This window comes from Cephus cinctus, unplaced genomic scaffold (assembly GCF_000341935.2).
Source record: "Cephus cinctus unplaced genomic scaffold, Ccin1 Ccin1_scaffold0143, whole genome shotgun sequence".
Classification (NCBI taxonomy): Eukaryota; Metazoa; Arthropoda; class Insecta; order Hymenoptera; family Cephidae; genus Cephus; species Cephus cinctus.
The window spans coordinates 684,056-696,818 of record NW_014332873.1 but is presented as its reverse complement, the minus strand read 5'-3'; the positions used below and the strand labels follow the sequence as shown (position 1 = coordinate 696,818).

At 39.3% G+C, this 12,763-nt stretch overlaps 3 protein-coding genes across 23 annotated transcripts in view; 2 read left to right on the top strand and 1 right to left on the bottom strand.

Moving 5' to 3' along the window:
- The first annotated feature begins 3,925 nt into the window (after positions 1-3,925).
- On the top strand, positions 3,926-5,879 carry LOC107263223. 3 transcript variants are annotated; one of them, XM_015730171.2, is made up of 5 exons: positions 3,926-4,309; positions 4,367-4,720; positions 4,794-4,992; positions 5,056-5,282; positions 5,371-5,402. In XM_015730171.2, exons 2-5 carry the CDS (start codon positions 4,376-4,378, stop codon positions 5,374-5,376), a joined length of 777 nt encoding a protein of 258 aa, XP_015585657.1. In that variant the 5' UTR covers positions 3,926-4,309; positions 4,367-4,375; the 3' UTR covers positions 5,377-5,402. The 3 variants fall into 3 exon arrangements, with proteins under 3 accessions (XP_015585657.1, XP_024936372.1, XP_024936373.1); XM_025080605.1 differs by having other exon boundaries at positions 3,929-4,309; positions 4,389-4,720; XM_025080604.1 differs by having other exon boundaries at positions 3,926-4,720; positions 5,371-5,879.
- LOC107263219 (mucosa-associated lymphoid tissue lymphoma translocation protein 1) lies at positions 5,591-8,895 on the bottom strand. 4 transcript variants are annotated; one of them, XM_015730155.2, is made up of 11 exons: positions 8,441-8,895; positions 8,190-8,359; positions 7,927-8,113; positions 7,593-7,857; positions 7,413-7,505; positions 7,071-7,296; positions 6,821-7,007; positions 6,548-6,663; positions 6,377-6,475; positions 6,014-6,282; positions 5,591-5,933 (listed from the first exon to the last, which is right to left on the bottom strand). In XM_015730155.2, the coding sequence occupies exons 1-11, from the start codon at positions 8,575-8,577 to the stop codon at positions 5,817-5,819; spliced, it is 1,866 nt and encodes a 621-aa protein (XP_015585641.1). In that variant the 5' UTR covers positions 8,578-8,895; the 3' UTR covers positions 5,591-5,816. The 4 variants fall into 4 exon arrangements, with proteins under 4 accessions (XP_015585641.1, XP_024936370.1, XP_015585640.1 ...); XM_025080602.1 differs by having other exon boundaries at positions 6,014-6,267; positions 6,548-6,762; positions 8,441-8,894; XM_015730154.2 differs by having other exon boundaries at positions 6,548-6,762; positions 8,441-8,892.
- A 193-nt stretch (positions 8,896-9,088) lies between these two features.
- LOC107263220 (CREB-regulated transcription coactivator 1) overlaps positions 9,089-12,763 on the top strand; it is a 24,639-nt gene continuing 20,964 nt past the window's right edge. For 3 of the 16 annotated variants that reach the window (XM_025080597.1, XM_025080596.1, XM_025080598.1), the window contains exon 1: positions 9,092-10,204. In XM_025080597.1, coding sequence (XP_024936365.1) covers positions 10,091-10,204 — 114 coding nt within the window. In that variant the 5' untranslated portion in view covers positions 9,092-10,090. Of the gene's footprint in view, positions 10,205-12,763 lie in introns of all 16 variants that reach the window. The other 13 variants (XM_015730157.2, XM_015730156.2, XM_015730164.2 and 10 more) reach the window with 10 other exon arrangements.

Sequence of the window (12,763 nt, the reverse complement as noted above, 5' to 3'; positions counted from 1 at the left end):
TCATTTTCCCCTTTAATTCACGATTGAGATAAATAGACCAAATTTTTTTTTTTTTTTATATCATAATTGTACGTTCAATGGGTACCATCTTACAGACGATATTCAAATACATACTCGCAGCCAGTCTATCGAGGATCGGTCTTCATCCAGGCTCCTGGGGCAATCCGAAAAATCCCTGGGAATTTTTCATCCGGCCTTAACTCCAGGTTAGCTGACGTTTAAGAAATCACGTTCCCACCTCACGTACTTGGAGATTACCCGAGCATTCGCCTTTGAGGAAGAGGGTGGGTCCACTTCATCCAAGGATATCTACAGGCTATATTATGTCATCGTCGGTGCATTTTTAACTTTTAGATAGCAAATCATACTTATCATACATATATATTACATAATCATAGTAAACTGAGATCATAATTTCTGGCTTTGGACCAATTCGAATCCTCGTTGAACGAATATGGTACGAATTGTACAAAGCAAAGAGATTGTGGATTTGTATTAGAAAATCCGTAGGTTCGTCCTTTGGAATAGTGATAGAATCCGAAAAATTCTATTAATCTCCCTCCTCTGGTAGTCTCATAACTTGGAATTGTCGATATGTCAGGGTGAAGCTTCGCCGGAAGAGCTTCCAGTGCTAAAGCTCATGGAGGATGGAGTTGCAACGGTCACAACAGTCTGTCCTGTCGAGCAGGTTCATTCCCTCGTTCTGAACCTCTCCCACCACCCCCCTCGACCTCGGACTCCCACAGCCTCCCTGACTCTCCGTCGGCATCCCTACTGCCTCATCCTCCCGGTTCTCCCTCTTTCCAAAAATCAATAGATACGCTGCCGACTAACACCGCAGACATCGTGCAATATCGCTTTGTCAGAGTCCTACCTGCCTGAGATTGATTATAGTTTTTTCATTTATTTCATTTGCCGATGATAATTGCAAGTGAGCTTGTCTGTGAAAAAATATGCTCAACGGATTTGGTTGCTGCGTAACGATGATTTATGGTTCGGGTCCTTTGAGAGTCGTGTGAAATGCACAGAGAAAAAGGGATACGAGTGCCTGTGAGGATTTTTGTAGTTTCTGAGAAAATTTTTGGTTCAGAGGCTGCGCGCAGTCTTGTCGATAAGTTTTGGTAATTCGGAGGGACCGCAGTTACGTTTACTTGGGTTAGTCGGGACAGCTGGAAACCTTTGTACTTAGACGGCTCTACTCGCGAATCCGCTAAATTCAATTTGCCTTTAAACAAAGAGCATTAGTCGTGTAACTTAGCCTTGCGTAAAATTTTAAGTCGAAGGGGCTGCTGAATCTTTTTGGGGATCGACGCTGATCTCGAGGGGCGTACCTCTTTTTAGTCACTTCAAAGAACATCGAGCTGAGGACTTATCTTCAAACGAATTATGATGACCCGATCGAAGTGAGGGCAACGTTCAAAATGAAAAGAGGAATAATGGCTGAAAACCGAGTGACTCGCAATCGGGAGACGAGTGTATGTTTTAAGAATGAAAATTAAAAATATTTTTCGATGGGAAACTGGAAATTTAATAGGTCTCAGTGTGGCACAATGTTTATGCCAAAATGGTACTAAAAATTTGACACTTCTTTAGCGAGAAAATATTTGCTGCTTGTACACTTCGAGTTAGCAGCCTTCTCGATGACGCGTCGGTACGTTAGATTTTTGAAGCACAAAAGACACGGAAATGCCTAATCTATTTATATTTCGTCAACGCTTATAGCGTTTTCCATTTGACTTCATTTATTGCACTGGGCGTATTGTGCCTGTTCGATTTGTGGGATTATTAAGCTATCGAGATTCTTATGCTTGATCCTAATTTTGGGTGTGTACTAAATTACACTGAACTGCGATTGGGTTTACCTACCGAGTACATCCTACTATGGCGCTCGGGCCTTGCAAGGTTTGCAGCCTGCAGATCCATGCACAACCGACGGTCGGTAAGATAGCGGCGAAAGATACAAATTTATAGGTTTTTAATATCTAAATAATTGCTACCTAAATGCTTTTTGTTTTTCATAGTTGCTTCGCTGCTATTATACAATGATTAAGAAAGATTTATTAAAACTTAGAAATCAGAAATCCTGGCCAAGAGTATTTAGAAGTACTGGAAGTTGCCGAAATTTGACTCGTGAGTGGGGGGGAGCCGGGGAGTGGGGGAAGCACTTATCGCATCGCCCGGACTCGAAGCGCTCATTCTTCCTCGAGTCGGTCTCCTAAACTGGTCTGATCGAAGCACCCGTCTTATCCATTTCCAACTTTCTTCTCTATATTTATTTCTTCTTATCTACCTTTATACTGCTCTTCTTTACTTTTTTACTTCTTAACTTCTTTATTTCTATCTTCCTTTCTGTCTTCTCGTTTCACTACCACTTTACATTGTGCTTGTTTTATTTCTCCTATTTCTTTGGTCGGGTCGAGCATATTCATTGGAGTAGTCATATAAGGGTAGTCAACCTGTTAGAGTAGCTATACGTATTGACTGTGGTGTCATTCCGTCGGCGGTAGACGCTCAACTCACTGAGTTTACTCGGTGAGAAGTGGCAGAGATTTTAGCGTCAAATATTGTCCCTCGGGTCGTTCTGGCGGTGCTCGGAAGGACGCCGTCGTGTGCTACGCCCGTGGTCTTTCGTTGTGGTGAATCTTGACCAGGAGTAGGCTCTTCGCGTTTAACTTACCTTTTGCGTTTTTCTTGTCGCTCCACTCGACTTCCTTTCCTTTCCGAGGTTTTCCCTCTAGTCCTGTGCGCAATATCCGTAGTACTCGGAGGTTTTCCTCAATAAAAAAAAACACGGCCTTCTGTGGGGCTTCGAAGAGGCCGTAGCTCCCTTGTCAAGAGGTAGGGCCCCACGGAAGAGGGTGAGGAGGAGGCCATTTCGCTCCCTCATTATTCCTACTTTTCCTAGTGGTATGTGACGCCATCTCTGCGAAAAATAGAAAATAAAAAATCTTTACCAAAAACTACTTCTCTTTAAAACCCAAACCGAAATCTATTAAATTCGAATACCAAAACTGAAAACCGTAATCGAAAAATGGTGAATGACATACCCAAAACCGAAATTCAATCTTTTACCATTTTGAATACCGTCACCGAACCGATATTTCTTTCAGTTGTAGTTTCTGTTAAGGTATTACTACGGTAAACTCAAAACCGAGTAATCGAGCTGAAATGTGTTTTACGTCTAATTTGTATAGCAGTACATCTCTCTACAAAGTTTTAACACGATTCACTCATCAGTTTCCGAGTATTTCCGAGTTAAAGTCAGAACTCGTAACACGTATTCCCTATACCTGGCTAATAAAACGCGCATGGTTTTTTTTATTGCATTTGACTCGTCCGCGTAATTCCGATGAAAAACTAGTATATGGCAAAGGAAAAAATTTGGAATTTTTTAGATTTTTAGTCAGAACTTTTTACTCATAGGATTTATTGATAGACATGAAAAAAGTTCGATATTTATTAAAAAATCTCTCGTACGACTGCTAGACAAAAGAGCGTCACGGCAACATTGCGTTTGAGACTGTATTCGGTGTATATACGTATACACTGCTACATCCAATGTACATTAGTGTGTGCCTATCGATGCAGGGATGGGCGTGGGTGAGTGAACTGTACCAGTTCAAAAGTTGACGCTGGATTGTTCAAATCTTACATTGAAACTTTTGTTATTTTTCGGTCCGTAGTAATACCTTAAGAGCATATAAATTTTTATCTTTTGACGCTAACTTCCCGACGGTTTACACCCGCTACAAGAAATTTCGACGAATCGAAAATGGTATTACTCGCTTTGTTTAGTTACGCTTTGTTTAGACACCTTATCCCTTGCTTATCAACGACTGAGTGCAGTTCATGCGGGTTAACAATGTAATAGCTGCTTCAAATCGCAGGTGGCAGCACTCTCGACAATCCGTCTTTATATTAAATTTGCAAAATACGAAATACGTGAGAATTGCTTAATCTATTTACCTTTTGTTAAGAGTTTAAATATTTGGTCACGACGGATTCCTATCTCATTTAAATAGAATTATCAAACAGACACAAAGATTCCTTAGCAACTATTTCCTGATAGAGTGCGCCCTATGCATATTCGATAAAATCTTGAACGCTGTTAACATTATTTCAGTAATTTTAAGAACACAGAGATGGCGGCGCTTATAAAGTCTTATGTTATTATAATTAAAAGAATAAATAAATCGATTTAAGCTATTTCATCATACTCGGCCTGTAGAGAAATGGATTATTCACACTTTATTGTACGAAAGGTTGAAGGGGTTTTGTAGGCACAATAAAGAAAAATAAGGTTTTAAAGGTTAGGACGGTACTTCGATGCCGTGTATCATGCTAATGCAAGAAATCGGTGTTTCAGAAAGTTACAATGTTGTCCTTAGGAATTTGTAGAAATGTTCGTCGAGCTAACTTACGAGAAATTGGTAAATGTACAAAAAGTGAAGCGATTGTCCGATTTGGTAACAGATATCTTAGATTGGAAGCTGGAGTTGTATCAATACCTCAAATGGATAACTTAAATCAATATAGAAGTTACAGCACTGAGCCTAAACCACAACAAAATATTCGTTTGCCACAACTCTCAGACTTCCCAATGCTGTTTTGGCCAAATTTCTTTAAATCCATTCGCAATTTTATTCTTGTTCATATGGTGATTAAACCATACATGGACAATGAATTTAATTTACAAGAATTTGTTGCAGCATCAAAGCATGTAAGCTGTCTCATCTATTAACTTACAGTTAGAATAAAATTACATTAATATAATTACTATATTTCTGTTTAAGGCTGTGTCTCGAGTGTCTAGAGCATTAGCGATGGAAGAATATGAAAGCTTGGAAGGTCTGGTAAGTGATGAGTTACTAGCAGACTTGAAATCAAAAATAAGTAATTTTGCACTGCGACAAAGAACTCGTCTTGCTGTTGAGAAGGAGGATATATATATGTGTTTTCCATATGAAGTTGGCGTCATGTTCAAAGACGAAGGTAAGTCATTTTACAAGTGGTCTCACATGAAGAAATTTACTATTTTTAATTTTTCTTCAATAGACTCCAAAAGACGCTTTGTTGAAATAACAATGATCTATCATGTAATGACTGGTATTGGAAAAATGCGAGCCGAGGGTGAACTAATACCTATAAACATAGGAACGATGCCAGAGTATCAAGAAAAAATGTATATTCTTAACTATCGTTTTATACGAGAATTTACCAGTGGCGTTCAAACACCTTGGGTCATCAACATGATCAACCACTTCATGCCCATTGATAACTTGGTAAGTTTGCAAGACCAACATATTAGTAACTTTCTTTAATGCAGATCTAAAGTGATTATGTTGAAAATAATTGTATATAATTTTCCAGAATTGACTAAGTATAATAAAGAGACAATCGGATCCTGTGTTTATGATTAAAACTATATTAGTATGAAATAGACTACCTTCGCTTTCCTGATAATGATTCAGTGGATCCACTCTTAGGTATGGAATTATTTTTCATAATAGCAGACACGACTTTTGGTTAAGTATAGCCAAAGTATGGTGTCCTAACTCATCATAACTTTATAGAATTATCTAAAGATCAATCGCATTAACAGCTCTGTAAGTGTATATATAACCATAGATACATATAATTCTGTACAATTCATGTAAAATAGAACTTAAAGTAATGATAAAGAAATATCTTAAAGGATTTAAGTAAAAAAAAAAACTAAAAAGAAATCTTTAAATGAAGATTAGTCAAGCCATCTGCATCTGCCCTTTTCAGTCTTCTATACATACAAAGAGAAGTTTTATAAATAATTACTTCGTTCAAACTCCACACGCTTGTTCAAGTTCATGTAATAAACAGGGAATATAATCATTCATATTAAACTCTATAGTTTCCAATTCATTCCCATTTCTACAAATCGATATAATTACACGTCCCTGTAAAAAAAAAACCTCGTAAACAAGTGCCAAAAATGGAAATAAACATATAATTATTTGAAATAACTATATTAAAATACCTTGCTCGTTTGGGGGTTGTACAGTATACATTCATTTTTCCCAGGAAACGAATACAAGTTGTTTGGATCCGTGGGAAAGCGGTTACGGAAACTGACCTCATAATTGTTTACATGAGCGACAGCAATTCGTACAATGTTTAAGTAGGGCAGTTCGAAAGAGCCCACAGTAATTTTGCACTCTACACCCAGTCGTGTAAAAGTTTGCAGAATTGTTCTTGTAGGAAAAGTTATCAGCGTTGATAAACTCTTAATGGCTGTGGAGGAATAACCTGACAGAGAAATATAAATCTTATCGATGCTGGTTCCCCTTTAATTACAATTTTTATTAGAAGCAATGCATAAAATTATAGTCATCAAACAAACCTTCATTTATCATGTCCGTAAGTCGATAAGGTTTGACAACGATGGATGTTAATTGTGGTATTTGATCACGTTCTCTACCCTTCAGTGTTTTTTCTAGAGCTGTAAGTACAAAGTGTATTGAATAAGGGGACACCAGTTGAAATATATAATAGAATAAAGATGCTCTCTTACATATTTGCACTTGCTTGAACATTTTGGTAACGGGCACGGTGGATTTAATATATTTACTAAGATGCGTCACATATAATCCAAAATCATTGGCCTTCCTTTCATAACTTGGACAATGCCTGGATGTCGAGTAGGCACGAATTAAATTCCTCCGATTTTTTTTACTTTTGTATTCATATATAATTGGTATTTCCTTATGTATTTCTGGATTATCGTCCCTGTGAGGTTTCGAGTACTGATACTAAGTATTTGAAGTAAAATAAATAAGCAACCTACCTCGAAGGAACAATCAGGCACATGTCCAAGATCACAACTAGTAGAGTAGGATCAGTTTCGAGGTGGGCCATAGCTAGTAATTGACTATCACAAATGGCGTCAGTGCGAAGATATTTTTTCGGCGAGTCGACAGCAAGCATGTAATTGTCTTGCATGTTAAAACCATGACCAGCAAAATAAAATAATCCTGAATGAGAGTAATGATTAAATGAAAAAATTTAAATATTGTTGCAGCTAAAGATTAGCGTACCGTAAACGCCCTCTGATAGAAGTTTGCAAAATATATTAATGGCATTTCTCATTTGGTTGACGGTGAGATTTGAAAGGCAAATTACGTTGAATCCAATATCCTCCAGGAGACGAGCTATTAGGGCAGCATCATTCTTAGCCTTTTTCACCGGGTCGAAGTTTGTATAATCGCTATTCGCAATTAGCAGGGCAACTTTCGCGACTGCTTTGCATCGCGTTTGTTCCATCTGTTTCAGTAAAAACAAACCGCTTGTGGTATTGACAAAGTCGTAGCAGCACAATGCAATGATAATAAGAAAGACAAAAAAGCACAGATTGCAGAAAATTTCGATTAAATTCTTACCTTGACCGTGGTACTATTGCTATACAAAGAACTAATTTCGTTCACAATGTAACAACGATATACATCCTCATCTTGAACGCTAAAATCATTTATCTAAAACATACCTTTTTCCTATGTCAAACATTTTCGTAAATTATAAATATATGTAGTATATTATCTGCTGCGATATTTCGTACTCACGCGTAATTCAATAGAATCTTGACCATTCAATAAAATATTGTCTCTGAACCACTGATAACGCGGCTCAGGGTGACCAATGGCTTTACACGTTAATATTAACGTGCCCCCTTCCTTCACCTCTATATATTCTCTAGGTTGTTCGATAATTACTACCGGCAATGGTTTTATTTTAAGGTAAAACGTGTCAGAAAATAATTGTCTCATGAGATAACCATCGCGATCCCTTTGCATGACTTGGCATTTGTATTCACCCTCTTGAGTGGTGCTGAAAATTTCGTGGCAAACGGATCAATGCAATCTGTTTGAAAATTTAAATAGTTAAACATTTTATTACCTTGTAACAACAATATTAAGATCGCCATTTGTTTCATTCTCCAACTCCACGTTATTGTGGTACCATAAATATTGAGGTGGTGGCAAACTTGTAGCCTTACAACTTAAAGTGATGCCTTTGTGAGGTGCTATCATTGCATTATCTTTTCCCAACTCGGACTTCGGTTGTTTGACAATCGTCAAAGGTTCTATGAAAGCATTATTATGATAAATGACGATATCAAAAATCAATAAAAATCTGTTCGTTAGAATTTGCATTAATACCTGGATAACACAGAACCGACAACGCATTCAAAAGTTCACAATTTTCCAGTAGAATACAAAGATTGCCTACATTACATAATCTTTTGTCGAGTTCATCAAATAATTTTTGAATTTGCCTTCTACTGTCTAAAGGGTTTTGTTCTCGTTCAAAATCATTCATCCATGACAGGCTAAATATAATATTGCCATGAATCAGTTGAATACACAATGGCATACGTATATCGAATACTTTAATGCTGTCAAGTTCATACCTAAATATATCATACTCGTCAGCAATGTATCGTGCAAGAACGATCCACCCTAAATCCCTGCTCAGTTCATCAATTAGTTCCCTGTGTACGTCGAATGGTAAATCTGGGATTCTCATTTTTTCGTCATATTTTGCCATTTTTCAGTTGAACAGACACAGCACAGTAGGAACACAATAAACAACGAATTAAACACAGTATGAAATGTAATCTATGGTGGGGCAACATACGAGTCCTACGATTCTGATTAAGGAAAGTCGCCCGAGTGACACAATAACCATTTTCCTCCTGCTACGCATGAAAAGTTGGCGTTGTAGGCAGTAAGCAACACGTGCCACATAGTACGTGCATTTTCGATGTTGCTATCGGTCATAGGCATAAAGGCCATGCGAAAAGAGCAATTTTTCAGAGTTTCATATTGGCACGAAGTATCCTTGACGTTTGTCGTAGGTCTTTACTACGTCTTAAGAACAAGACAACGTCTCGACGCTCACGTGATCGTCTGTCGATAATGCAGAGACGCCTTGTTCTCTGATGTTTCGCAAAACAGCTCGTGACGATGCAAGATCTACAGTTTAGTAAGCTCGTCGCTTATTTCGACGTTTGTTAAGCATTCGAGATTTGCCACTTGCGACACAAGAATTATTTATTTTATTTCTGTTGTAACAATCTCTTCTAAACGTCACGGTAACGAGTTCGTTTGGTTGGTCTCGACAATGTCGCGAGAGAGGTCACCGCTGCCTCGAAAATCGATAAAGGAAGAAAAGAAAGACAGAAGACAGACGTTTTGACGACGAGCAACGCCCTCGGCAGTTCGGATGCTCCCAGGACAAAGTCGTGGAATATCACGGAGGACAGCAGTAGAGCATTCGATATTTCGGAGTAATGTAGCGACTCCAAGAGAGTAGTCCATGTTGCTGTCAGGTTCGGTTTTTTTATATGGATAGGTGAACACGTGGGAAGAGTGCACGAGTGGTCTGACCGATAAGGCAGAAGTGCAGGCAAGAAGGCAGCGAGCCAGTGGACAGATAACCCAAAGTAGAAAGTAGAAACATGAATCGCTAGAAGCACAAGACGACATGAACGACTCGGTCTAGAAGAAATGGTGAATCGGAGTCGAAACATTGAAATGGTGGGAGTTTCTTTTGGCAACTCCAATTGGTTGGGTCTTAGCGACGACGCGTTGTATGTGAGTTAGACTTAATTTACGGTGAAAGTTACCGTCATTACGTTACGCTGCATTTCATGTGCCACGGGCTTCAACTGCAACGACGCGAGCTTCATGAACGAGGAAGGAAGAGTGCAGAGGAAAAAGCCCGAAAAGGGTGTACGGAGGGCAGAGTAACAGGGTGACAAGATAGGAATAAAAACTGTGAGCTTTCGGAACGCGGCTCCGAGGCTCGCTACGTTTTTACGAGAGGAATGTAAGAAGGTGGGGATCCAGGGCGACCAATCCGTCCGCGGAAAACGGTCCCTGCGCGATGCGCGTGGCGCGCTGCGCCGTATAATCTTGCGTATCAGTTATCGTCGGACCATCCAGAAGGCAGTGGTACGCTCCTCGGAAATTGAAGAACCCTTATTGGTGCGATTGGTGCAAAGGAACGCGAGGAACAGTGTACAGTTGCAAGTCAAAAATCCAGTGCCAGAGCCATCATGGCGAACCCTCGGAAATTCAGTGAAAAGATCGCACTCCTGAATCAGAAGCAAGCCGAGGAGACAGCCGCGTTCGAGGCTATCATGCGGGCGGTTTCGGATGTCACGAGCAGAGTAAGAGAACCCAATAGTTTTCACCGGGACACGTCGCGACTAACGTCCCGACCCGGACGTTAAAACGTAAACAACGAGTGCTCCTCATTGCCCGTTCACTGTGTGCGCGCGTACCTGTGTCTTCCTTGAGACTTACACAGTCATCGCCGAGGATATACACACACGTGTCACCATACATACTCACATATATTCACACACGTCTCTCTTCTTGTTCCTCTTCCTCTTCCTCTTATCTTTCTCCCTTCTACTTTTCACAGTTCTCATTCTCCCTCTCCCTTCCACTTCTTCACATGTCGCCTCTCTCCCACCCTCCCTCGCTCGCTCGCTCGCTCGCTCTCACCACTCGGCTTATCCACTTCTCTCTCGACTCGTCCACTGTCGTTGTCCTCGTCGTGCCCAAGGAAATCCTACGACTTCGGCGGGAAACATCTCGCCTCGCCACTCTCTAAGAACATGAACCGTCTGCGGCATGTTACCCCTGTGCTGTGCCACACTGCCTTTCCTTCCGTTTCTTTATTTTTTTTTCCTTCTTCCTGACATTCTTTCCGAAATTTACACACTGTATACACGCACTAGTCACTGAAGCGAAACACCATCGAGCGAGTTTCGTTGCTCAATGGCTCAATGGTACCAGCTAGGAAACTAATGAAAGTTCAGCAAAAGGATCGACCAGTCACGTTAAAGTGAAGCATCCGTGTCTTTGGTCCATGAATCGAGCGATTTGACATCCATGACGCGATTCCACGCGAGTTCGACTTTGACAATAAACCATGTGCGTGACACTGTTCCCCATTTTTTTCTCTTTATTCCCAAGATTTCCTACAGCATTTTCAATGCGCGCGTTGTGGACGGTTGAGTAATCGCGTTACTTATTTACACTTTATACTTATTTACACTTATACTTTCTACTTATTTACACTTAAATAATCGCCTAGGCCAATTACAATCATTCGGGTTTATTTCTTAAACCTATGATACATCTTGATCTCGACAAATTTTTATTTAGTTCCAATTTATGTTCTGACCTGTCAAAATTTTCTTGGTCGTTCAATGGCTATTACGATCGTTAGCATTCGTGACCGGTGTAGATAAGATACCCTGAAATTTCAAACTTTCCTTTGGGGCCGTAGGAGGAAAAGGAGGAATAAGAAAAATTGAGTGAGTATCCCAAAGAAAATATCCTGTCCGAAAACCTCGACAGTTTCGACAGGGATGACTTGAGCCTACTCCTCCTCCTCTTTGTCATTCGGTATTTTAGCCAGGGGTGAAACCTCCCTCAATTTCCGTGTAAAGCCTCAACACTGCAACTAAATTAATTCCATTAATCAAGTTTGCCGATTCGCTTCTGTTGCCTGACACTTTTGTAAAATTCCATTGGAAGACAGTGACTTTGCTCCGTTGTGCGTTTGGCTTTTCGCTTTCATATATGTCCGACGTGAATTTCATCAATCGACACTAAAAGTTATTGTCAAGCTTTATAACTAAATTTATTCTAGTTCAATTTCCCGTCTTTTTCTAGAATACTTACAAGTTCTCATTGTATCACTGCTATTGGAATATTCGGTATGTTTTTACCTTTATAAGGCTTTTGTGAAAAAATAACTGTCCAAAGAACGTGGTTCTTTCGGAAATATATTTTACTGTCAACTTTTTTGTCTTCGCTGCTCCGTTGACCAACGGCATTTCGAAATCGCTGTATGAAACCAGTTTAAGAATCTCTGTTATGACGCTGCTATTTAATCACGTTAATTTCCATGTCCTATGAAAATGATTGTGCCTATTGACTGTGTTATACCTGGTCGAGTGAAAGTACGGAAAGTCAAGCATAGAAAGTGTCGATCGTCGCGTCGATGTATTATTATATTTCTTTTATTTTAATTATCCTTTTCTAACGAATACTTAGAACTTGACAACAACCAGTTGATCGTTAGTTTTTCCACTCTTTGTTCTTCTATTAAAATTCTTTTATTTAAATTCTTTGGAATTCTCATATTTTTGTATGAGAATGAAAAATATGCTGAAAATAGAAATGTTATGTTTCACCCGTCCTGTTCGTAGACTGTGGTAGAATCTTAAGGTCGAGGCAACCTTATCTTTCCAGGCAAAATAGTTTATCTTATTTGCGCTTGGTAAATTCGATTTCGTTTATTAACCGTTACAACCGTTTAGTAAAAACGACAGATTACGTATCTGTATGATTTTTCTCGAGGATACGTTGCGTTCTCAATATTGCATTCTGTAGGATTTATATATATATATATATATATTTTTCATTACCAGTCACTTTTTGGATTATCTCAAAATCCGTGCAGTTCGCTCTGAAATAAGAAGTCTATTCAGTAGCAAATCGATATTCCTGAATATTCATTTTAAAAGCAACGCCTATTCGCTCCAGTTGATTCCTCTGAAAAAAATATTAAGAATTTACAGAAGTATTATAAAATCTTATTTTCAATTATCACGCACACCCTTAATTCACTTGTAGTGTAGATAGGCAGCTGAGCACGTGTCGTTTAAAATTTGCAAAGCTTCTATATTGGGGGGGGGGGGGGGGGTTTT

Bases quoted from the DNA above. Each gene is read 5' to 3' on its own strand.
- LOC107263223 (XM_025080604.1), top strand. From the start codon at position 4,376: ATGTTGTCCTTAGGAATTTGTAGAAATGTTCGTCGAGCTAACTTACGA. The intron at 4,721-4,793 runs GTAAGCTGTCTC...TTTCTGTTTAAG, and splicing joins TTGTTGCAGCATCAAAGCAT to GCTGTGTCTCGAGTGTCTAG. The intron at 4,993-5,055 runs GTAAGTCATTTT...TTTCTTCAATAG, and splicing joins CGTCATGTTCAAAGACGAAG to ACTCCAAAAGACGCTTTGTT.
- LOC107263219 (XM_015730154.2), bottom strand. From the start codon at position 8,577: ATGGCAAAATATGACGAAAAAATGAGAATCCCAGATTTACCATTCGAC. The intron at 8,360-8,440 runs GTATGAACTTGA...TATTATATTTAG, and splicing joins GACGAGTATGATATATTTAG to CCTGTCATGGATGAATGATT. The intron at 6,476-6,547 runs GTAAGAGAGCAT...TTGTACTTACAG, and splicing joins GTTCAAGCAAGTGCAAATAT to CTCTAGAAAAAACACTGAAG.